The 20,301-nt window shown below is 32.8% G+C and overlaps 1 protein-coding gene across 5 annotated transcripts in view; it reads right to left on the bottom strand.

Annotated features, from left to right (window-relative positions):
- The window catches only part of Scaper (S-phase cyclin A associated protein in the ER), a 433,811-nt gene that overhangs the window by 290,623 nt on the left and 122,887 nt on the right, over positions 1-20,301 (bottom strand). For 4 of the 5 annotated variants that reach the window (XM_077799449.1, XM_077799452.1, XM_077799448.1 and 1 more), the window contains 6 exons: positions 9,198-9,460; positions 5,706-5,933; positions 2,215-2,385; positions 1,317-1,392; positions 991-1,108; positions 617-728 (listed from right to left, as the gene is read on the bottom strand). In XM_077799449.1, coding sequence (XP_077655575.1) covers positions 617-728; positions 991-1,108; positions 1,317-1,392; positions 2,215-2,385; positions 5,706-5,933; positions 9,198-9,460 — 968 coding nt within the window. The remainder of the gene's footprint in view (positions 1-616; positions 729-990; positions 1,109-1,316; positions 1,393-2,214; positions 2,386-5,705; positions 5,934-9,197; positions 9,461-20,301) is intronic. The other variant, XM_077799451.1, reaches the window with a different exon arrangement.

Raw genomic sequence — 20,301 nt, 5'->3', positions numbered from 1 at the left:
CTGGGCAGAGCTACCAACATGCACAGCTCCAGTGTTTGCCTGCATGCACATATACAGCAGGATGGACCATTTGCATGCCACCTATACCACCAGCAGCATATGTATACATAGTTACAATAACTAGGGGCAAGGGTGGCAGCTTGCTCCCCTATGACAGAGGCTGGTCATGGGCACATTCATAATATTAAAAATTAAAGCCAACAGCAAGTACAGAGCTGGCCACAGACAGCCATACATTTAAAAAAAAAAAACAAAAAACTAATAACCTTAACCTCAAAACTGTCCTACAATATGATTATACACTTTGGACCAGACTACACAAGGATACCTTGCAATGAAAATGGCAAGAGACAAAGTTTAGCTTCATAAATCCATGCCAACCCTTCAAAATATCAATTTATGAGATAGTTTAGAAAAGAAAAATTCAGTGTAGGAAAAATACATTCTTTAAAAAAACAGATAACCTTATGGAATTCAGAGAGAAATGCCTTTATATCCTAGAGAATATAATTATTTTTATGGTTTGTTTAACTCCTCTGAGATCAAAAAATAGTCTATTTGAAAATATGCCCACCAACTTAAAGACTATCACACTTTCCTAAAAATAAAAACTTACCCTTTCTAATAATTTCTGAAGCTTTAATGTTTTTTCTTCACGCAACTTCTCCCTTAGCTGCTGTGCTTTCATTTGTTTCTCTTCATGTTTCTTCTTAGATTCTGCAATTGTTCTATTAATGTAAACAAAAGAACAAGAGACACAAATGTTTACATGATGAGGCCAAAAATAGTGTTCTTTAGACTTCAAAGGTCTTAAAGTATACAAAACTCAATTTGGACTAGCATTTCAGGAAACTATTATCACTTTTCAATGGATCTGGAACTGTCCTAAAGTAATGTGCCCAAAAAGGTCATAAGCAACTCTATTTAATAGTTAAGAGCAGCTGGTTTCCCTTCTGTGAAACATTTCAAATTAATTTTCAAAGGCCAGACCTTTTACGAGATGGTGAGGAAAGTTTTTCATGCATGTGAATTCCATGCCCTGGAGGTCTAGCAGGTTCCTCTTCTACAATATCCCCCCAGGATGTATTTTGGCGCCAAGACTCACGAGCTGTTCAGAAAAAAGCAAACCACTGTTACCCTTTAACCACATGGTTCTCTAAAACCAATATTTTAAAACAAAGTTTTAAAAGTCTATAGCATTCCTACCTCAAATTATTTATTTTACACAGAAACCACACATAATAAAATAACTTATTATATCCCATTGTACCTACACATCAAATATACACAGAGACAGACACACACACAGATAATACCTTCATAATCTGCAAGAACATCATTCCAATCCATAGACATACCACAGAAAGATACACTCCCACTGCCCATGCTGGCCTAAAATGCAAGGAAAGAAAAACAAATTTTCAAACACAATTTATATAAACATATACGGGAAATTTTTCTACCATTTCTTAATATATTTCACTTAAGTAATACTTTGAAATCAGGAAAATGGTACGTACTTTGTATAGTTACAATAATTACCAAATTAAAATACCATAGACTATACGTTTTAACAAGTTACTAGTCATTAATAAAGACAAAAGGAATAAAAGACAAAAGGAACATACTGACATTATACTATTACAAAATCAACACTGACATAACATACAAAGCACACATTAGCAGAGCATTAGCAGAGTCTTTGTTGGGCATTAAACAGCACAAAAATATGTGAAATATAAAACTGATGGTTACTTTTATTCTTTAACAAATTCACTTCTTTAACCTGAGCACTGAGTAACAGCACTGCAGTGCATCATTTGCTACTTGTTTGAAGAATACAACATGTAAAAACCTTAGATTCTTCGTCAGTATAAATGACTATTTGGGTAAGGTTGAGATTTTACTTTCTTTAAGACTCAAAGTCTTAATTTGTAAAATGAGAATAACAACTTTTAACGTGGAAGTTGTATCCCCATAAGAAAATATTTAGCAATGGTCAAGTATTTTTAAAAAACCATTTGCTATTGTTTATTATGTAAGTCTAAATCACCATGAGAATAATAATAATAATTACTATCATTATTATTACTGAAGATTATTTTTAAGAAAATAATTTTAAGTAGGGCTGTATTAACTCAAAGCCTTTCTGGTCCTAAGAATTTTACTTCTGTATATAATTCAAAAATTATGTTAAAAATTATAAAAGCTCACAGAAAAATCACTGTCATTGTCAGTTTCAATGTTAATATCATTGTTTTCTTCAGCTTCAATTTCTCTAGTTAACTGTTCTTCTTCAGCAATAGCACTAGCAATGGCTTCTTCATTGGCCTTTTCTAGACGATCTGCTAGCTCTTCTTTTTTTGCAAGGACTTCTGCCATGGACTATAAAGTTAAAAATAAACGCGAGAATCACTGGACTGAAAAGTTAAATAATCACATCTCTCTTAATCTTATAATCATGAAATCAATAGTACACACTGAATAATAAAAATGCATCTACAATCATAAATCTTGATCCAATACAGGCTCAACCACTTGCTAGCTGTGTGATTCAGAAGTTTCTTAAAATGAAGAGCACATTTATGATTCCATAAAATGGAACAATAATCCATGACTTACCTTCTTTATCAGACAGCTGTGTATGAGAAACTGTAAAGTTATATAAATAACAGGCATTATTAATGACAAAGTATGAATTTCATTTGAATGTCAAAATTCAAAACAGTTACAGATTAAATATCAAATAGTCTTCTAAATGGAAACATTGAATGAATAAATGCTATACTATTGATGATATACTCTGAACACATATATACCTAATGTGAAAATACATTAGAAGACGGTAGTCCCTATAAGGTGCCCTTTCACCCAGAAGGAATTTGTTTTTATTCATGCTTTTAAAAGAATTGTACTCTTAATTTTAAAAAATGCATTAGAATAATTACAAATAATATGATTCAATGATCATGTAATAACCATGAGAAGCTTAAGATATATATTATAGACCCTACAGCAAATACTGAAATAACAAAGCCAAGAGTTATGTTAATAAGCCAGTAAAGAATATTAAAATGACATTCTAGAAAACAGAGAACAAAGACTATAGGTCAAATGAAAAACAATTCATAAGACTATAGATTTGAACAAACCATATCAATAATTCTATTACATGTAAATAGTCTAAATACCCCAATTAATAGGTACAGATTGTCAAATTGGATAAAGAGCAAGACTCAAAAATGTTTCCTATAAGAAGCCTAATTTAAACATTAACATACAGATTACAGGGCTGGGTTGTAGCTCAGTGGTAGTGTACTTGCCTAGCATATATGAGGCACTGGGTTCCATTCTCAACACCATATATAAATAAATTAAATAAACGTCTGTTAACAACCAATAAAAATTTTTTTAAATACAGGTGCAAGTAAAAAATCTAATTAATTAAGAGAACACCAAAGTATTATTGGGAAAAAAAGAATACTTATGAATTAATATCACAGATTTCATAGCAAAAGGTATAACCAGGTATAAAAGATTATTTCATAGTAATAAATGGGTCAACTTCATGAGGAAGAAAAAATAGCCCTAAAAACTTAACAGAGCTAAAAACAAAATAGTCCTAAGAAATTACCAACTTAAAAATAAATGGGACAAAAATGACAGAACTGCTAAAGTAAATAAACCAAATGACAATGTAAAATCATGTAACCACTTTGGAAAATAGTCTGATACCTCCTCAAAAGTTTAAGCATAAAGTTTATATGACCCAGCAATTCTCCTAGATACATATCCAAGAGAAATAAAAATGTATGTGCACTTAAAAACTTGTTTGCAAATATTTAAAATGCATTAGTCATTATAGCTAATAGCCAAATAACAGAAACACCTAAATGTCCACCAACAGATAAACAGAATTTGGTGTTATCCATACAATAAGATACTATTTAAGGGCTGGGGTTGTGGCTCAGTGGCAAGGTGCTTGCCTAACATGTGAGAGACCCTGGGTTCCATTCTCAGCACCATGATAAAATAAAGGTCCATTGACCACTAAAAAAATATTGTTTAAAAAATGATACTATTTAATTATAAAAAAGAATAAATTACTAAGGCTAAAACATGGTTGAACCTTTAAAACATGGTAAATGATTTTTCACAAAGACCCATAAACTGAATTTCATTTCTACAAAATGTTCAAAACAGACAAGATATATAGAAAACAGATTAGCAACTGTGTAGGGTTGGGAGGGTGGGGGTGGGAATGACAGGTAGTAAACAATTTCTTTTTGAAGTGATACAAATGCTCTACAACTAACTATAGGGATGGGTGCACAACTCTACGAAGATACTAAAAAACATATAATTATAAGCTTTAAATTGATGAACTGTATGTTAGGTCAATTTGTTGAACCGTTATGTTGGGTCAACTGTAACTCAATAAATTTGCTTTAAAAATACGGAGCCGGGGTTGGGGCTGGGGCTCAGCGGTAGAGTGCTCTCCTAGCATATGCAAAGCCCTGGGTTCAATCCTCAGTACCACATAAAAAATAATGAATAAATAAAATAAAGGTGTCATGTCCAACTACAACTAAAAAATATTTTAAAAAAATACAGATCTAGAATTACAGAGTTTTCAAAATCCTTCTCTAAACTGACAGAACAAGTAAACAGAAAATTAACAGAGTTTTATAAGAGACCTGAATAATACTATCAATGAAAAGTGACCTAGGTATATTCCCAAGAGAAATGAAAACATTTAAAACAAGGATGTATTCACAAATATTCATATCATTTTAAGTCGTAGTAAAAAAGCTATAAGCAACTCAAATGGCTATTGGTTTGGGGGAATTAAATGAATGAACAAGCATATTCTGTTACATGTATACAATACAATACTACTAAAGGTGATGAAAAGCATGAACTATTAATGAACAACTACATGGATGAACCTCAAAATGATTATGCTGAGTAAAATAAGCCAATCAAGATTATGAGATTTCATTTATACAAAATTATGAAACTTCTTTGATGTATTCTGGATCATCCACAGAGTCAACTATCTTAATACTAAAATGAGCAATAGGAAGAGATGGGCAGAAATAGGAAATCTTTCAACATAAACCTAAATATAACCAATTCATTTTTAAAGATTTTGCAATAGAGATGGTAAATAAATTTTTATCTTAAAGACCAGCTGTTTAAATTATTCTGTAAAGAAAAAAATTTTAAATAAGTCCCACAGGCAAAATATTTCATCTATCAGAATGCAAGATATTATTCGGAAGACTTTGTCATAAGATTACAGGATTAAGGATAGTTTCTCTATCCCTCTCCCCACCTTTTTTTTTTTTTTTTGGTTGTTGTTGCTGCTGCTGCTGCAGCAATGCTAAGGATCAAATGCAGAACAAGCAAGGGACATGGATGCTAGGTTTAGTTTCTCAACCTTGGGCTACAAAGCATTTGGTTAAATAACATATAAAATAAATTATTTTGAACAAGTTTTTTTACTCTCTTAGTCTCCTTTTCTTCCTGTATAAATCAAGAATCCTAACTACATCAAAAGAGTAATATAAAAAATGTTAAAAAATAAATAATATATATAAAATGCTTTGTAAAATACTAAGTAATAAACAATACAAGTTATTATTATTGGGGTTTAGGCCTTTAAAGTATATTTACTCAGAATTCTGATAAGTTGTTCTTACCAAGTGAGCAGCACTCACATTTGAAATATCTGAAGGATCCATTTCACTTTCTATCCTTGCTTCCTCTGCTGGAAATTTATCTTCATTTGTTTGCAAAGGAGGTGTGACAACTTGCTGAGATTCTAAAACATTCTCTGTATCAATGTGTACAGCAGGTATTTCAGAAGTTTGCACAGAACTGTCTTGACTACTGCCAGAATTTTTGACATCCAATGTACTCACTGTGAACTAACAAAACATATTAACAGAATAAATTAGAGACAATAAAAACATTCACCAACTGTGTGAGTCTAGAAGAGCTGGTTCTACTTAATCAAGTATAAAATAACTTACCTAGATGACAGACAACTCATTTATCTTTTTTTTGGTACACTTCAAGGGCAACAAAAGGAGAAAACATTAAGCAGCACAAATTTTATTTACATGCCTACTATACATTGAGTATTGTGCAGAAAGTAAGCAATAAAATTTGCAATCATATTCTCTAAAAGTAGGCAATTCTTGATAAGTATTTCAAATCCCTCACAAAGAAATCTAGTTACAAGTATAACACTTTGAATATGTAACTCATCCAACTAAAGGCATTTACAAGAACTTTCCTGGAGGTGGTTTGATACCACCTCCAGGGTATTCAGTATTTTAAAAATATCCTGAAACCATTTCTTATCAAAATATATTTTGAGGCATTTAACTAAAAAATTATAAAACTTGACCCGTTCAGATAATACTAACATGACCTCAAAGTACCTTTTTTAAAGACCCATAGGGTACATGGTTAAGAATTCTCGGATTGAAAAGAAAAAAGCATGAAGTATCTTATCATGTGATTTGTATACTTCAGATTTAGACATCCTCCCAATTTCCCTTTCCTTGAATAGTTAATACATAACAAACAGTAATATGAAAATAATATTAAAAATAGTAACTCTGAATTAAGTCAAACACAAAGGCATTTTTTTACAACTTTCTAATTCAGTAAACATAACCAAGCATTTATTTTCATTTCCTAACAAAGAATACTATTTTGTTTTCTGATTATACTCCAAGTCAAAGAACTAAAATTTAAAATCGTGAATTTAAAACTCACATCACTTCTTAAATAAACACTAGATAAACACTGCAGTGGCCATAAAACCTCCAGTTTTGATTAATTATTTATACAAATATTAAACTTACCCAAGTCTTATAAACTACTTTGGATATTCTACTATTGGTCAGAACTTAGTGTTCCAAAGTGTTGATTTTAGCATCAACATTATTTAAATTATATCACATTGTTTATATTGTTATCAACATTATTTTTATGTCAGTCACCATGGTTTATGATCTTCTTGGCAATATTTATATTAGTATTACTGATGTTTACAATATAGTCAACTGTTTATTAAAAACTCAATATCATTTATGTAACAAAATCCAAGCTAAATTATTATAAAGTACTGTTGAAAAAGATATAGATATACTAATTCTATTTTTAGAATGACAGTGAAAAAAACAAATATTATCATCATTTGGCCACCATTAACAGTGAACTTTTATACTGAAACATTTTAGCAAAATAATTCTAAAGTTCTACATATGTTATTCCTGAAATCCCAATATCATGTAAGCTTATTCACTATATAAAAAAGAGTAACTTTTGTAACAAATTATATTTCTTAAATAAAGTACTGTATCAAAAATGCTAGATATTTCTTATGTAAAATTAACCAGTGATTTCTTCAAGAAGTGTCTCCCCATTAAAGAGTTTCTTAAAGATACATCCAACAAATATGAACTGATTACTTAACCATGTATCCAGAATTCTGTTCCATGTAGTCAAAAATTAAGAAACTACATAAGATACTGTCCCCAAGGAGCCTACAATCTCACATGAGCATAAAACATACACAGATTAGAATTATAGCACATCAAATATAATGTAAGATTAAGAGCCATTATCATCATTTGAAAAGAAGACCAGGAAGATGAAGAGCATTTCCAGTGACCAAAAAAAAAAAAAATTTCTGTTCCTAGGAGAACTTTAGATGGTAGATATTATTCTAAACTGAAAATATTACAACTATTTTGCACCTGATTAATTTAAACCACTTCATATATATATATGCATATATTTTTATATTTTATATATATTACATATTCATATTATATATAAATATATAGGAAATATATAGATATATTTATATATTCTTATGTATTTATATATTCTTTATATATTCTTATATATTTATATGTATCTTCATATAAAAAGATATGAGAATTCATATAAGTAAAATAAACACTAGACTAATAGAACACATATTGAATCTATTAATTTTTAAATTATATCAAATATTAACATTTGTAGGAAGTTAAAGTAGAACAAGCTCAAGTGGTAGCGAAAACCCGTAATCCCAGCAGCTCCAGAGGCTGAGGCAGGAGTATATAGCAAATTCAAAGCCAGACCCAGCAATTTAGCAAGGCACTAAGCAACTCAGTGAGACCCTGTCTCTAAATAAAATATTTAAAAAGGGCTGGGGATGTAGCTCAGTGTTTAAGCACCCCTGGGTTCAATCTCAAGTGCCAAAAAAGGGGGGGGGGTAGAACAAGCTCAAAATCTCATTACTGGTTTTTAATAATATTCCAGAAGCAGGAAAACATTACCTTAACCAACTAGTGAAAGTTAACAACAAACCTGGGCAAATTGCCATCATGTGTCTCTCAATGTGATACTAATTACATTCTCTTTGTTACTGTCAGAAAGAAATAAGCCAAACTAATTTAGGAAAAACAATAAATAAAAGTATAAGAAACCCTGCACTTTACTCTTCCTAACTCTTAATGTCATCAGAAACAAGGGCTGGGGATGTGGTTCAGTGGTTAAGCACCCCTAGTTTAATCCCCAGTAGCAATTTAAAAAAAGAAACAAACAAACAAGGGCTGAGGAACTATTCCCAATGAAAAATATTGAAGAAACAAAACTAAATATACTATGTTATTTTAGACTGGGTCCTGAATGAGAAAAAATATATATTAAAAAGGAGTTATTGGCACAAGAAAATTTTTACATTAATTATAAATTAGATAACATTATATAAAAATATCAAAATTCCCTGAGTGTTATAATATGGTTATATAAAGAATTTCTTTATTCTTTGGAAATACATTCTATATTCAAAGCATGTACACATTCAATATATACAATATGTATGCAATACATGCTATACATTCAAACATGAATGTCTGTATTTTAATCTCAAATGTTTAGTATATAACATATATGTGGCATGTAATGAGAGCAAAGAAAAAAATGTATTAAATGTTAATTTGGAAATCTAAGCAAACAATTTCCTGGAGGAGAGTTCACTATTCTACACTTGAAACTTTTCTATAGTTCTCAAAATTTTCAACGTAAAATTTTAAAAATGAAATACAAACTTGAGATAATCCAGGACATAAAGATCGTTTTCAAAAAGATAATGTAAAAAAGAAAAAGTCTTCAGAATATATTACCTGAGTTCTTTCAGCAAGGGGATGATCAGAAGAGTGCAATGAGTCTTTAGGCCGAGATTCTATAGTATTAGAAGGTCCATCTCCAATAAATTCACCTTTCTGTACACTTTCCTCAGGTAAAAGACATACATTTTCCTTATCACTGTCATCCTTTGACCTTATCAGTTCTGTTATTAATGAAACCTTTGGCATCACTGCTGTTGATCGGGAACGAACAGGCCTTCCTCTCTGAACAGTTTCCCACCCTTCAGCATCTTTCCGTTCTATGCAATTAAGAGAAGAAAATAAATCAGAATTTTGTTTTTCTACTTAACAAGATCAACATAAAAATTTTTACTTCATTACATATATTTAAAACTTTCATAATTCCATGTTGTACTGTACATATTATAAAGATTCAAATATATTTTATACTACATATTTACATACCCTTGCTACATACTCATTCACAAAAGTTAATGAATGGCTTGTGACTTTTCAAAATTTCTTTAGATGATAAAATATTTCAAAATCTACAAAAATAGAAATATTTTCCAATTTTATTTCTATTAAGTATAACTAATATGCAAAAAGACATTAAGCATTACACAAGATATATATCTTAATATATGTATAAACATAATTACTCTCTTTTACGAACAGCAAAACTAAGATTCAGATTAAGACTAAAGTAAGGCCATACAACTGTTAAGTAATAATAAGCATTTAAATGATGTAAATTCCAAGTACTTTATATATAATAATCTTTTAAGCTTCACAAGTCATAAGGTCAATACTATCATCCCATTTTAGCTATAAGGAAACCAAGACAAACAAAATAATTGTTCTAAGATCATTTACCTAGTAAAGGTAAAGCCAAAATAATTGGTCTAAGATCATATACCTAGAAAAGGTAAAGCCAAGATACAAGTCTAGGCACACTGGTTCTGGTTTTCATGCTCCTGTCAACTATGCAAAAATTGCCTCTCCAACTGGGCATGGTGGCACCCGCCTATAATCCCAGCAGCTCAGGAGGCTAAGGCAGGGGGATTGCAAATTCAAAGCCACCCTCAGCAACTTAGTGAAGTCCTAAGCAACTTAGTTACCTGTCTCAAAATAAAAAGTCCCCATCTTAAAATAAAAAATACAAAGGGCTAAGGATGTGGCTCAGTGGTTAAGTTCCTGGTACTTAAAAAAAGAAAAGAAAACCCTTCCTCCCCTTTCAGAATCCAGACATAACTCTAAGGCCCAAGTTCTTTTCTCTATCTCAGCAATAATAAAATACCATAAGGGATCATAAAACTATGGCAGTTTTACTATATTATATATAATTCACCATCAACAAAAAAATGTAAAGTAAATAAGCCAATATTCTGCTCAGGCTCTCATACAAATCAGCAGGGCCCCCAAGAAATCTAACTTTCTGCTGCAATCACCATTAATGAGGCAGAAAAGGAGGAGGAAGCCAGGTTTGATTGGCATTTATATTTCCACTTCCAGTATCCTGATCCCAGCAGAAAGCTAAGATTCCAAACCAATTTACAGCAACAAAAGGACATGAGTTAGACCTCCCTCCACTTCTCCCTTCTGTATTGTCAATGGGGCAGTCAGGGACCTAAGTAAGAGCCAAGACTGTGGTGCAAGCCAGAGCCCCTCTTTTGTTGGAAAGGTGTCACACAGTGCAAGAATATATTCAAGAATCTGAGACAATAACAAAGAGTTAATATTTGAGTCAACAGAGTCCCAGAAAGAGAGCAAAGGTTTGAAAGGATATTTAAAGAAATAATGGCTAAACACAACTACAAACTCAAGGAATTAAATGAATTCCAAACAGCCCAAACTAAAAGAAGCCCATGCTAAGACATATAATAATTAAATGTATAAAAACTGAGCATCATAAACCTTTGGAAACTAAAGATGAAGAAAAAATATTGATAGCCATCAGGGAGAAAAGACTATTACCTATTTCTTAAAAAAATCAATTCTTGGGCGGAGGATGTGGCTCAAGCGGTAGCGCGCTCGCCTGGCATGCTGAATTCGATCCTCAACACCACATAAAAATAAAATAAAGATGTTGTGTCCACCGAAAACTAAAAAATAAATTTTAAAAAAATTCTCTCTCTCTCTCTCAAAAAAAATCAATTCTAATAACAGCATATTTCTCATCTTAAACAATGGAGGACAGAAGGAAGCTGCACATTTCTAAAGGACTGAAAGGATTACCAATCATGAATTTTATCTGATGAAAATATCCTTCAGAAAAGGGAAATAAAAGCATTTTCAAATAGAGGAAAACTAAGAGAATATATCACAGGGAAAACTATCCTTAAAGAATGACCCTGCACTATGTGAGTGTATCTTTTCCCCCCACATCCTTGCCAACACTTATTTTGCTTGTATTTTTGATAATTGCCATTCTGGCTGGAGATGAAATTTTAGAGTAGTTTTGAATTGCATCTCTCTAACTGCTAGAGATGATAAACATCTTTTCATGTGTTTATTGGTCAATTGTATTTATTCTTCTGTGAAGTTCTTGTTCAGATCCTTAGCCCATTTATTGATTGAGTTATTTGGTTTTTTTGGGGGGGGTGTGTTAAGTTTTTTGACTTCTTCATGTATCATGAAGAAGTTCTCTATCTGAGGTGTGTGTGCTAAAGATTTCCACTATGGAAAGCAGCATGGAGATTCCTCAGAAAACTTAGAATGGAACTACCATTTGACCCAGCTATTCCACTCCTCAGTTTATTCCCAAAAGACTTAAAATCAATGTACAGTGACACAGCAATATCAATATTTATAGCAGCTCAATTCACAATAGCTAAACTATTCAACAGATTCCCTTCAACAGATGAATGGATGAGGAAAATATGGTACATATACCCAATGGAATATTACGCAGCTTAAAGAAGAATGAAATTATGACATTTGTAGGTAAATGGATGGTAGTGAAGAATATCTTGCTAAGTGAAATAAGTCAATCCTAAAAAAACAAAGACCGAATGTTTTCTGAGATAAGCAGATGAAGATCCATAATGGGGGGGTAGGGGGTTGGGGAAGAATGAAGGAACTTTGGATTGTGCAGAAGGGACTGAGGGCAGGAGCGGGGCTGTGGGAGAGGAAGGACAGTGGAATGAGACAAACATTATTACTCTATATACGTATAATTACACTAGCGGTGTGACTCTGTACTATGTGTAACTATAGAAACTTGTGCTCCATTTCTGTACAATGTGTCAAAATGCATTCTACTGTCATGTACAACTATTCAGAACAATTTTTAAATTTTTTTTTAAATAAAAATTTAAAAAAAAAGAATGACCCTGCACAAAAAATTCAAGTGGATCAAAGATTTAAACACTAGAACAGAAACCCTATGCCTAACAGAAGAAAAAGCAGGCCCAAAACTTCACCATGTTGGCTTAGGATCCTGACTTCCTTAACAAGAAACCTAAAGTGCAAGAAATAAAATCAAGAATCAATAAATGGGATGAATTGAAACTAAAAAACTGCTTCTCAGCAAATAATTAGTAACATGAAGAGACAGCCTACAGAATAAGAGAAAATCTTTACCACATGCACCTCAGATAGATTAATCTCCAGGATATATAAAGAACTCAAAAAAAACTAACACCAGCTGGGTGTAGAGATACATGCCTATAAACCCAGCAGCTCAGGAGGCTGAGGCAGAATGACTGCAAATTCCAAGGCAGCCTTAGCAATAGCAAGGCACTAAGCAACTCAGTGAGACCCTGTCTCTAAATAAAATAAAAATAGGGCTGGGGATGTGGCTCAGTGGCTGAATATCCCTGAATTCAATTTTCACTACCCCCCCAAAAAAAACTTAACAAAAAAAAACTAACCCATTCAATAAATGAGCTAAGGAACTGAACAGACACTTCACAGAAGAGGAAATACAATCAATCAACAAATATATGAAAAAATGTTCAACATCTCCGGCAATTAGAGAAATGCAAATCAACACTACTCTAAGATTCCATCTCACTCTACTCACAATGACAATTATCAAGAATACAAGCAACAATAAATGTTGGCAAGGATGTGGGGAAAAGGTACACTCATATATTGCTGGCGGGACTGCAAACTGATGCAACCACTATGGAAAGCAGTATGGAGATTCCTCAGAAAATTTGGAATGGAACCACCATTTGACCCAGTTATCTCACTTTTCAGCATATACTCAAAGAACTTAAAATCAACATACTTCAGTAACACAGCTACATCAATGTTTATAGCAGCTCAATTCACAATAGCTAAACTATGGAACCAACCTAGATGCATTTTACATTTGCTGGTAAATGGCTGAAACTGGAGATTATCATGCTAAGTGAAATAAGCCATTCCCAAAAAACCAAAGGCCAAATGTTTTCTCTGATATGCAGATACTAATACACAATAAGGAGGGGATAGGGCTAAGGAAAAACAGAGGGACTTTGGATTAGACAGAGGGGAGTGAAGGGAAGAAGGATAGTAGCATGCATCACACATTATTAACCTATATAAGATATGATTACACAACAAGTGTGATTCTACAACATGTACAACAAGAAGAATGAGAAGTTATATTCCATTTATGTATGATGTGTCAAAATGCATTCTACTTTCATGTATAACTAATTAGAATTTTAAAATTCAAGAGCCAGCTGTGATGGTGCACAACTATAATTCCAGTAACTTAGGAAGCTGAGGCAAAAGGATCACAAGTCAAAGCCAGCATCAGCAACTTAGCATGGCCCTAAGAAACTCAGAAAGAATATGTCTTAAAATAAAAAGGGCTGGAGGGTTGGGGCTATAGTTCAGTGGCAAAGCACTTGCCTAGCATGTGTGAGTGAACATAGATGGGCATGGTCAACAGGCTGAGGAAGAAGAATTTCAAGTTCAAGGCCAGCCTCAACAATTTAACACAATCCTGCCTCAAAAAAATTTTTAAATGGGGGAAAGGGGTAAAGATGTGTCTCACTTATAAAGCACCCCTGGGTTCAATCCCCAGTACAAAAGAAAAAATAAAGGAAACAAATTAGAAGTATGGCTTTTATATTTCACTCAGTGGTATATGTCAAGATAAACAGACTGTGTGATAATTCATGTATAATATAATACCTAAAGCAACTATTAAGAAAACTATGAGAAAATGTGTTCCAAAACACTTTAAATAAATCAAAAGAAAAATCATAAAAAATGTTCAAGTAATTCATATGAAGACAAGAAAAGCATAAAAAAAGAAACAATAAAAATTTTAAAAATGAAAAGATTTCTTATTATATAAGTGTCAAAATACAGAAATTAAATGACCAAGGCTGGGGTATTAAATGACCAAGTTAAATGACCAAGTATTTATGGAAAAAACAGAACTGAGCTAAAGAGCAGTCCCCTTATCAACAGGAAATACATTCTAAGGTCCTCACTGGATGCCAAAATTATTAATAGCACCAAACCATATAAATATACTATTTTTTCATAAACGTAACTATGATAAAGTTTAATGCCTTTTCCATCTTAAATAAAGGCTTATCATGCACTGTGGCTGTAAAGATTACAATTTAATATGTGACAATAAAACTAACATGAATTACTTTTTCTTTCCCAATAATTTCATGGATAAAATATTCTTTTTTTAATTTGTTCTAATTAGTTATACATGACAGTAGAATGCATTTTAACACACTGCACACAAATGCAGCATAACCTCTCATTCCTCTGGCTGTCCACAGTGCTGAGTCACACTAGTATTATATATAGGATAATAATGTCTGTCTCATTCTACAGTCTTTCCCATTCCCACTACCCCACCCTTCCCCTCAGTCCCCTCTCCATAATCCAAAATTCCTTCATTCTTCGTTACCCTAACCCCCAGTATGGATCAGCATCTGCTTATCAGAGAAACATTTGACGATGTTTTTTGGGGATTGGCTTATTTCACTTAGCATCATATTCTCTACTTCCATCCATTTATCTGCAAATGCAAATGATTTAATTCTTTTTTTAAGTCTGAGTAATATTCCATTGTGTATATGTACTGCATTTTTCCCACCACCCCCCCACTTTCTTATTAAGTTCAAGGAACTACTTCATTGCTTCTCTTTGACATACCTGAATTGCCAGCATCAATACTTTTGTGCTTTGGGGCCATTATTAAGTAACTTAAAGACTGAATACAGGAACTACAATACTGCCACAGTTAATCTGATAAAAGACAGCTACTAATTGACCAATGGAGATGTAGCATACACAACATAAGATATGCTGGACAAAAAGATTACTGGATTAATGGGTAAGATGAAACAGGATGGAGGAAATTTACTTCACACTACTCATAGTAACATGCAATTTAAACTCATGATTACTTATACCTGGAATTTTCCATGTAATATTTTCAGTAAATATGGTTTACTGCAAGTAACTGAAACAGTAGAAAGCAAAACCACACAAGCGAGAGGGACTACTATTTGCTATGTGCAAGAATCTCATTCTACATGAGGATATAGGTAGGCTGACAATAAAAGAAAAAAAGATATACCATGTAAACATTAATATAACAGATTGATATTACTATAGTGGTAATATACTTTTAGAACAGTAAAATCCAGAGCAAAGAAAACTAGTAGAGGTGAAAAATCAGATAATGATAAAACTATCATTCCAAACTAACATAAAACATTCTAAATAAAACATTCTAAATACATTCTAAATATGTACATACCCAACAACAGACACTCAAGATAAATGAAGAAAAAACTGATTTGAAAGGAAAAAAAGGCATCCAAAATTATAGTTGAGGATTTCTAAACCACTCACTCAGCAACTAATATAATTATCAGACAAAAAATCAACAACTATATGAAAGAATTGAACAATGCAATCAACCAACAAGAGGTAATGACACACACAGAACAATTTATTCAACAGTTAAAAAAAATGTTTTGAAAGACCCTCAGAATATTTACCATACTAACTCATATTCTGAGCCACAGAATAAACTTCTGCAAACACAACTTAAATCATACAAAAAAATATTCTCTGACCATAATGAGGTCAAACTATCAATTAGTAACATTTACAACAGGAAAATATCTGACCTCTTAAAATTAAACGCCTTCTACATAGTCAAAGAGCATCAAGGAAGAATGAAAAAAAATTAATACATAAAAATAAATTCAAATAAAAAGATGACATACCAAAATATTAGATATAGCTTAAAAGCAAGTCTGAGAGGGAAATTTATCATGCTAAATATTTACAGAAGGTCTCAAAGCAGCAAGCCCCTAACACATACACACACACACAAAAAAAAAAAAAAAAAAAAAACACAGAAAATGAAGAACAAAAAAACCTGAAGCCAAATGGGGGGGGGGGGTAGTAATTAAGAAACAATGCAAATTGAAAACAGAACAACAGTATGAAAAATCAATGAAATAAAAATCTTATTCTTTAAAAAAATCAAAAATGACTTCTAGCAACACTGAGAATGATGAAAAACACAAATCACATCAGGAATGGAATAGGATCATCATTATAGGTCATGCATTTATATAAAAAAATTATGAGAAAGAGACACTACAAATACCTTTACAGTCATAAATGCAAAAACTTGGATTAAATGGACCAATTCTATAAAAACCACAAAAACTCAGCCAACATTCAATGGATAATCTGAGTATTCCTATAACTACTGAGGTGAACACTTCATTTAAAAGAAATCTCCAGGACCAAATGGTAAGCATACTATTCTAGAAAATAAAAGTGGAGAAAACACTTCTCAAATTATAAAGTTGGCATTACCCTGACAATATTATACAAAGATAGTATAAAAAGTTAAACTATTGGGGCTGGGGAATGTGGCTCAAGTGGTAGCATGCTCACCTGGAATGCATGCATCCCGGGTTCGATCCTCAGCACCACATACAAAAAAACAAAGATGTGGTGCCCGCCGAAAACTAAAAAATAAATATTAAAAAATTCTCTCTCTCTCTCTCTCTCTTAAAAAAAAGCTAAAACTATCTACCAAAATCTCCCATGAACTTATGTGCAAAAATCTTCAACAAGATATTAATAAATCAAATTTAATAATCCATAAATTAAACCATGACCAAGTAGAATTTATTTCAGGAATAAAAACCTGTTTCAATAATCAAAAATTAATCAATGTAATCCAGCCATTGTCCGGAAGCTAAACAGCAGAAATCATATGATCAATTCATATGATACATAAAAAAGTATTTCACAAAATAAGCCAATCCTCAAAAAACAAAGGGGGATTGTTTCTCTGATATGTGGATGCTAACCCACAATAGGTGGGGAGGACAAGAATAGATGTTCAGAGGATTAGACAAAGGGGAATGAAGGGAAGGGAGAGGGATAGGAATAGGAAAGACAGTGGAAAGAACCTGACACAACTTTCCTATGTACATGTGTGAATACATCACAGTGAATCCCCCCATCACGTATCTCCATTAAGACTGGGACCCTAATTAGAAATAAGATATATTTCATGCATGTATGTTTTTATCAAACTGGACTCTGCTCTCGTGCATAATTAAAAAGAACCAAAAACCAAAGTATTTTGCATTCACTCATAATAAAAACTACCTTTACTTCAATAGAGGAGAAATTATTCAACTTGTAAAAGAGCATCCACAAAAATCTCACAGCTAACATCAAACTTAATGATACAAGACTGAATGCTTCCCCCTGGATCTGGAACAAGGCAAGGTTGTCTCCTTTCACAATGTTTCTTAAAAATAGCACTGAAAATCCTAGGCAGTAAAAAAGGCACCAAAAGAAAGGAAAAAATTGTCTGTATTTTTGGATAACATGATTGTCTACAAAATCCCAAGGAATATTCGTCAAAACTCCAAGAATTATTATATGGGCTCAGTAAAACTGCAGGATATAATCCAATCCTGCAAAAAGGTCCATTGAATTTCTATGTATTAATAATGAACATGTGAAAACACTTCACAACTACACCAAAGAAAACTTATTAATAAATCTAACAAAAGGATACAGAATGAATGTCCTGAAAAATTACAAAATAAATGAAAGAATACCTAAATAAATGGAGATATACACCATGTTTATAGATTCAAAGATTCAACACAGAAAAGATATAAATTCTCTACAAACTGATCTGTAGTTCCAATGTACTATCAACATCCCAGCAAAATTTTTGACACAGATAATCCTATTCTAAAATCTATACAGGAAGGCAAAAGACCTAAAATTGGCTAAAACAATTTTTAAAAAGAAAAATAAAGGGGCTGGGGATGTGGCTCAAGCGGTAGCGCTTGCCTGGCATGCGTTCAGCCCGGGTTCGATCCTCAGTACCACATACAAACAAAGATGTTGTGTCCGCCAAATACTAAAAAATAAATATTAAAAAAAAATTCTCTCTCTCTCTCTCCCTCTTTCTCACTGTCTCTCACTCTCTCTTAAAAAAAAAAAAAAGAAAGAAAAATAAAGCAAAAGCAATCACTCTACCCAGTGTTAAAGATTACCAGTAAGTTAAGAATACTCAAGCTGGGCACAGTGGCACACACCATAATCCCAGCAGCTCGAGAGGCTGAGGCAGGAGGAGAGTGAGTTCAAAGCCAGCCTCAGCAACTTAGCAAGGCCCTAAGCAACTAAATGAGATCTATCTCTAAATAAAATATTTTTTAAAAGGGCTGGGGATATGGCTCAGTGGTTAAGCATCCCTGGGTTCAATCCCCAGTACCAAAAGACCCCACACACACACTAAAAAAAAAAAGCCAAAAAAGAATATTTAAGACTGTACAACTAGTGAAGCAACAGAGTCATTAAAATAGAATACAGAGCCCAGAACTATGCCTACACAAATATGACCAGCTGGATTTTTATAAAATTCAAAAGTGTACCTCCATAGACAAAACAGAAATAAAAGGTGAACTTGACCTAAAACTCACACCATCCTACCACATTTTCTGTTGCTATTACAAAATACCTCAGACTAGTTAATTTTTAAAAGAAAGTAGCTTGTTTAGCTAACAGTTCTGAAAGATGGAAAGTCTAAGGGCTTTGTGCTTTTTCAAATAATGGTGGAAAGTGGAGGGCAACCAAGAATGTATTAGAGAGAAAATACAAGAGACAACCTCACTTCATAAAAAGCCTATCTTGCAAAAATGAACCCAATCCAGCAAGAAAGGCATTAATCTCCTTTAACAACTTAATCATCTCTTGAAGATCCCACCAACTCTCAATAACATTAGATAAGGAATCAAATTTCAATGAGTTTGGTACAGACAAACCATGCAAATATTTTATACAAAACTTAAAATGGATCACAGATTTAAATGTAAAATGTAAAGCTATTAAACTTTTAGGAAATAAGAAAAATCTTCAGAGTCTATGGTCACACAGTGATTCCTCAGATTTAACAACAAAAGCATGATCCAAAAAAGAAGGTTAAGCAATTATAACTCATTAAAATTGGAAACCCTTGCTCTGAAGAAAATAACAGGCTGATTTAAAAAAAAAAATCTGTCAAAGGACTAGTGTCTATAATACATAGAGCTTCCTTAAAAATCATAAGTAATATTACAAACAAACCAAGTAGAAAATGTGCAAACCCCAAAAACCACCTTTCACTGAAGAGGATAGCAAATAAAAATGTAATGTTCAACCTCATTAATCATCTCAAGAAAATGCATACTAAAACTCCAATGTAGATTAGCTACAATAAAATATTACAACAACACTATATGTTAGTAAAGCCTGCAGGGAACGTGTGCTTAAAAGGGTTGTAGGTAAAATGAAGGAAGAAAATGTACCCAGAGGTTCATTGCCAGAGTGCCTGCAGGTTTGGTTACACACGGCCACCTCCGTCTTGGGACATCGGCCAGGGAATGGGGGGCCAGGGTACCTGCAGTTTGCCACCACTGCCATCTTGGGGCAAAGCTGACTCCAGGGCCTGGAGGTCTGTTATCAGGGTGCCTCAGGATTTGGCTGCACCTGAGGTCTTCCAGCTGGGAGCGCTAGCCAACCAGAATTTTGCTGCTTCACTGCAGGGTAGCTCCTCTGTATGAGCAAATCCCTGGTGGTCTCTCTGCAAGCTGAAATGGCATTAAGATCTTGGGACTGCAACATGGCCATG

The sequence above is a fragment of the Urocitellus parryii genome, chromosome 6, assembly GCF_045843805.1.
Source record: "Urocitellus parryii isolate mUroPar1 chromosome 6, mUroPar1.hap1, whole genome shotgun sequence".
In the NCBI taxonomy this organism is placed as follows: domain Eukaryota; kingdom Metazoa; phylum Chordata; class Mammalia; order Rodentia; family Sciuridae; genus Urocitellus; species Urocitellus parryii.
This window is presented reverse-complemented; position numbering and strand designations above follow the sequence as displayed.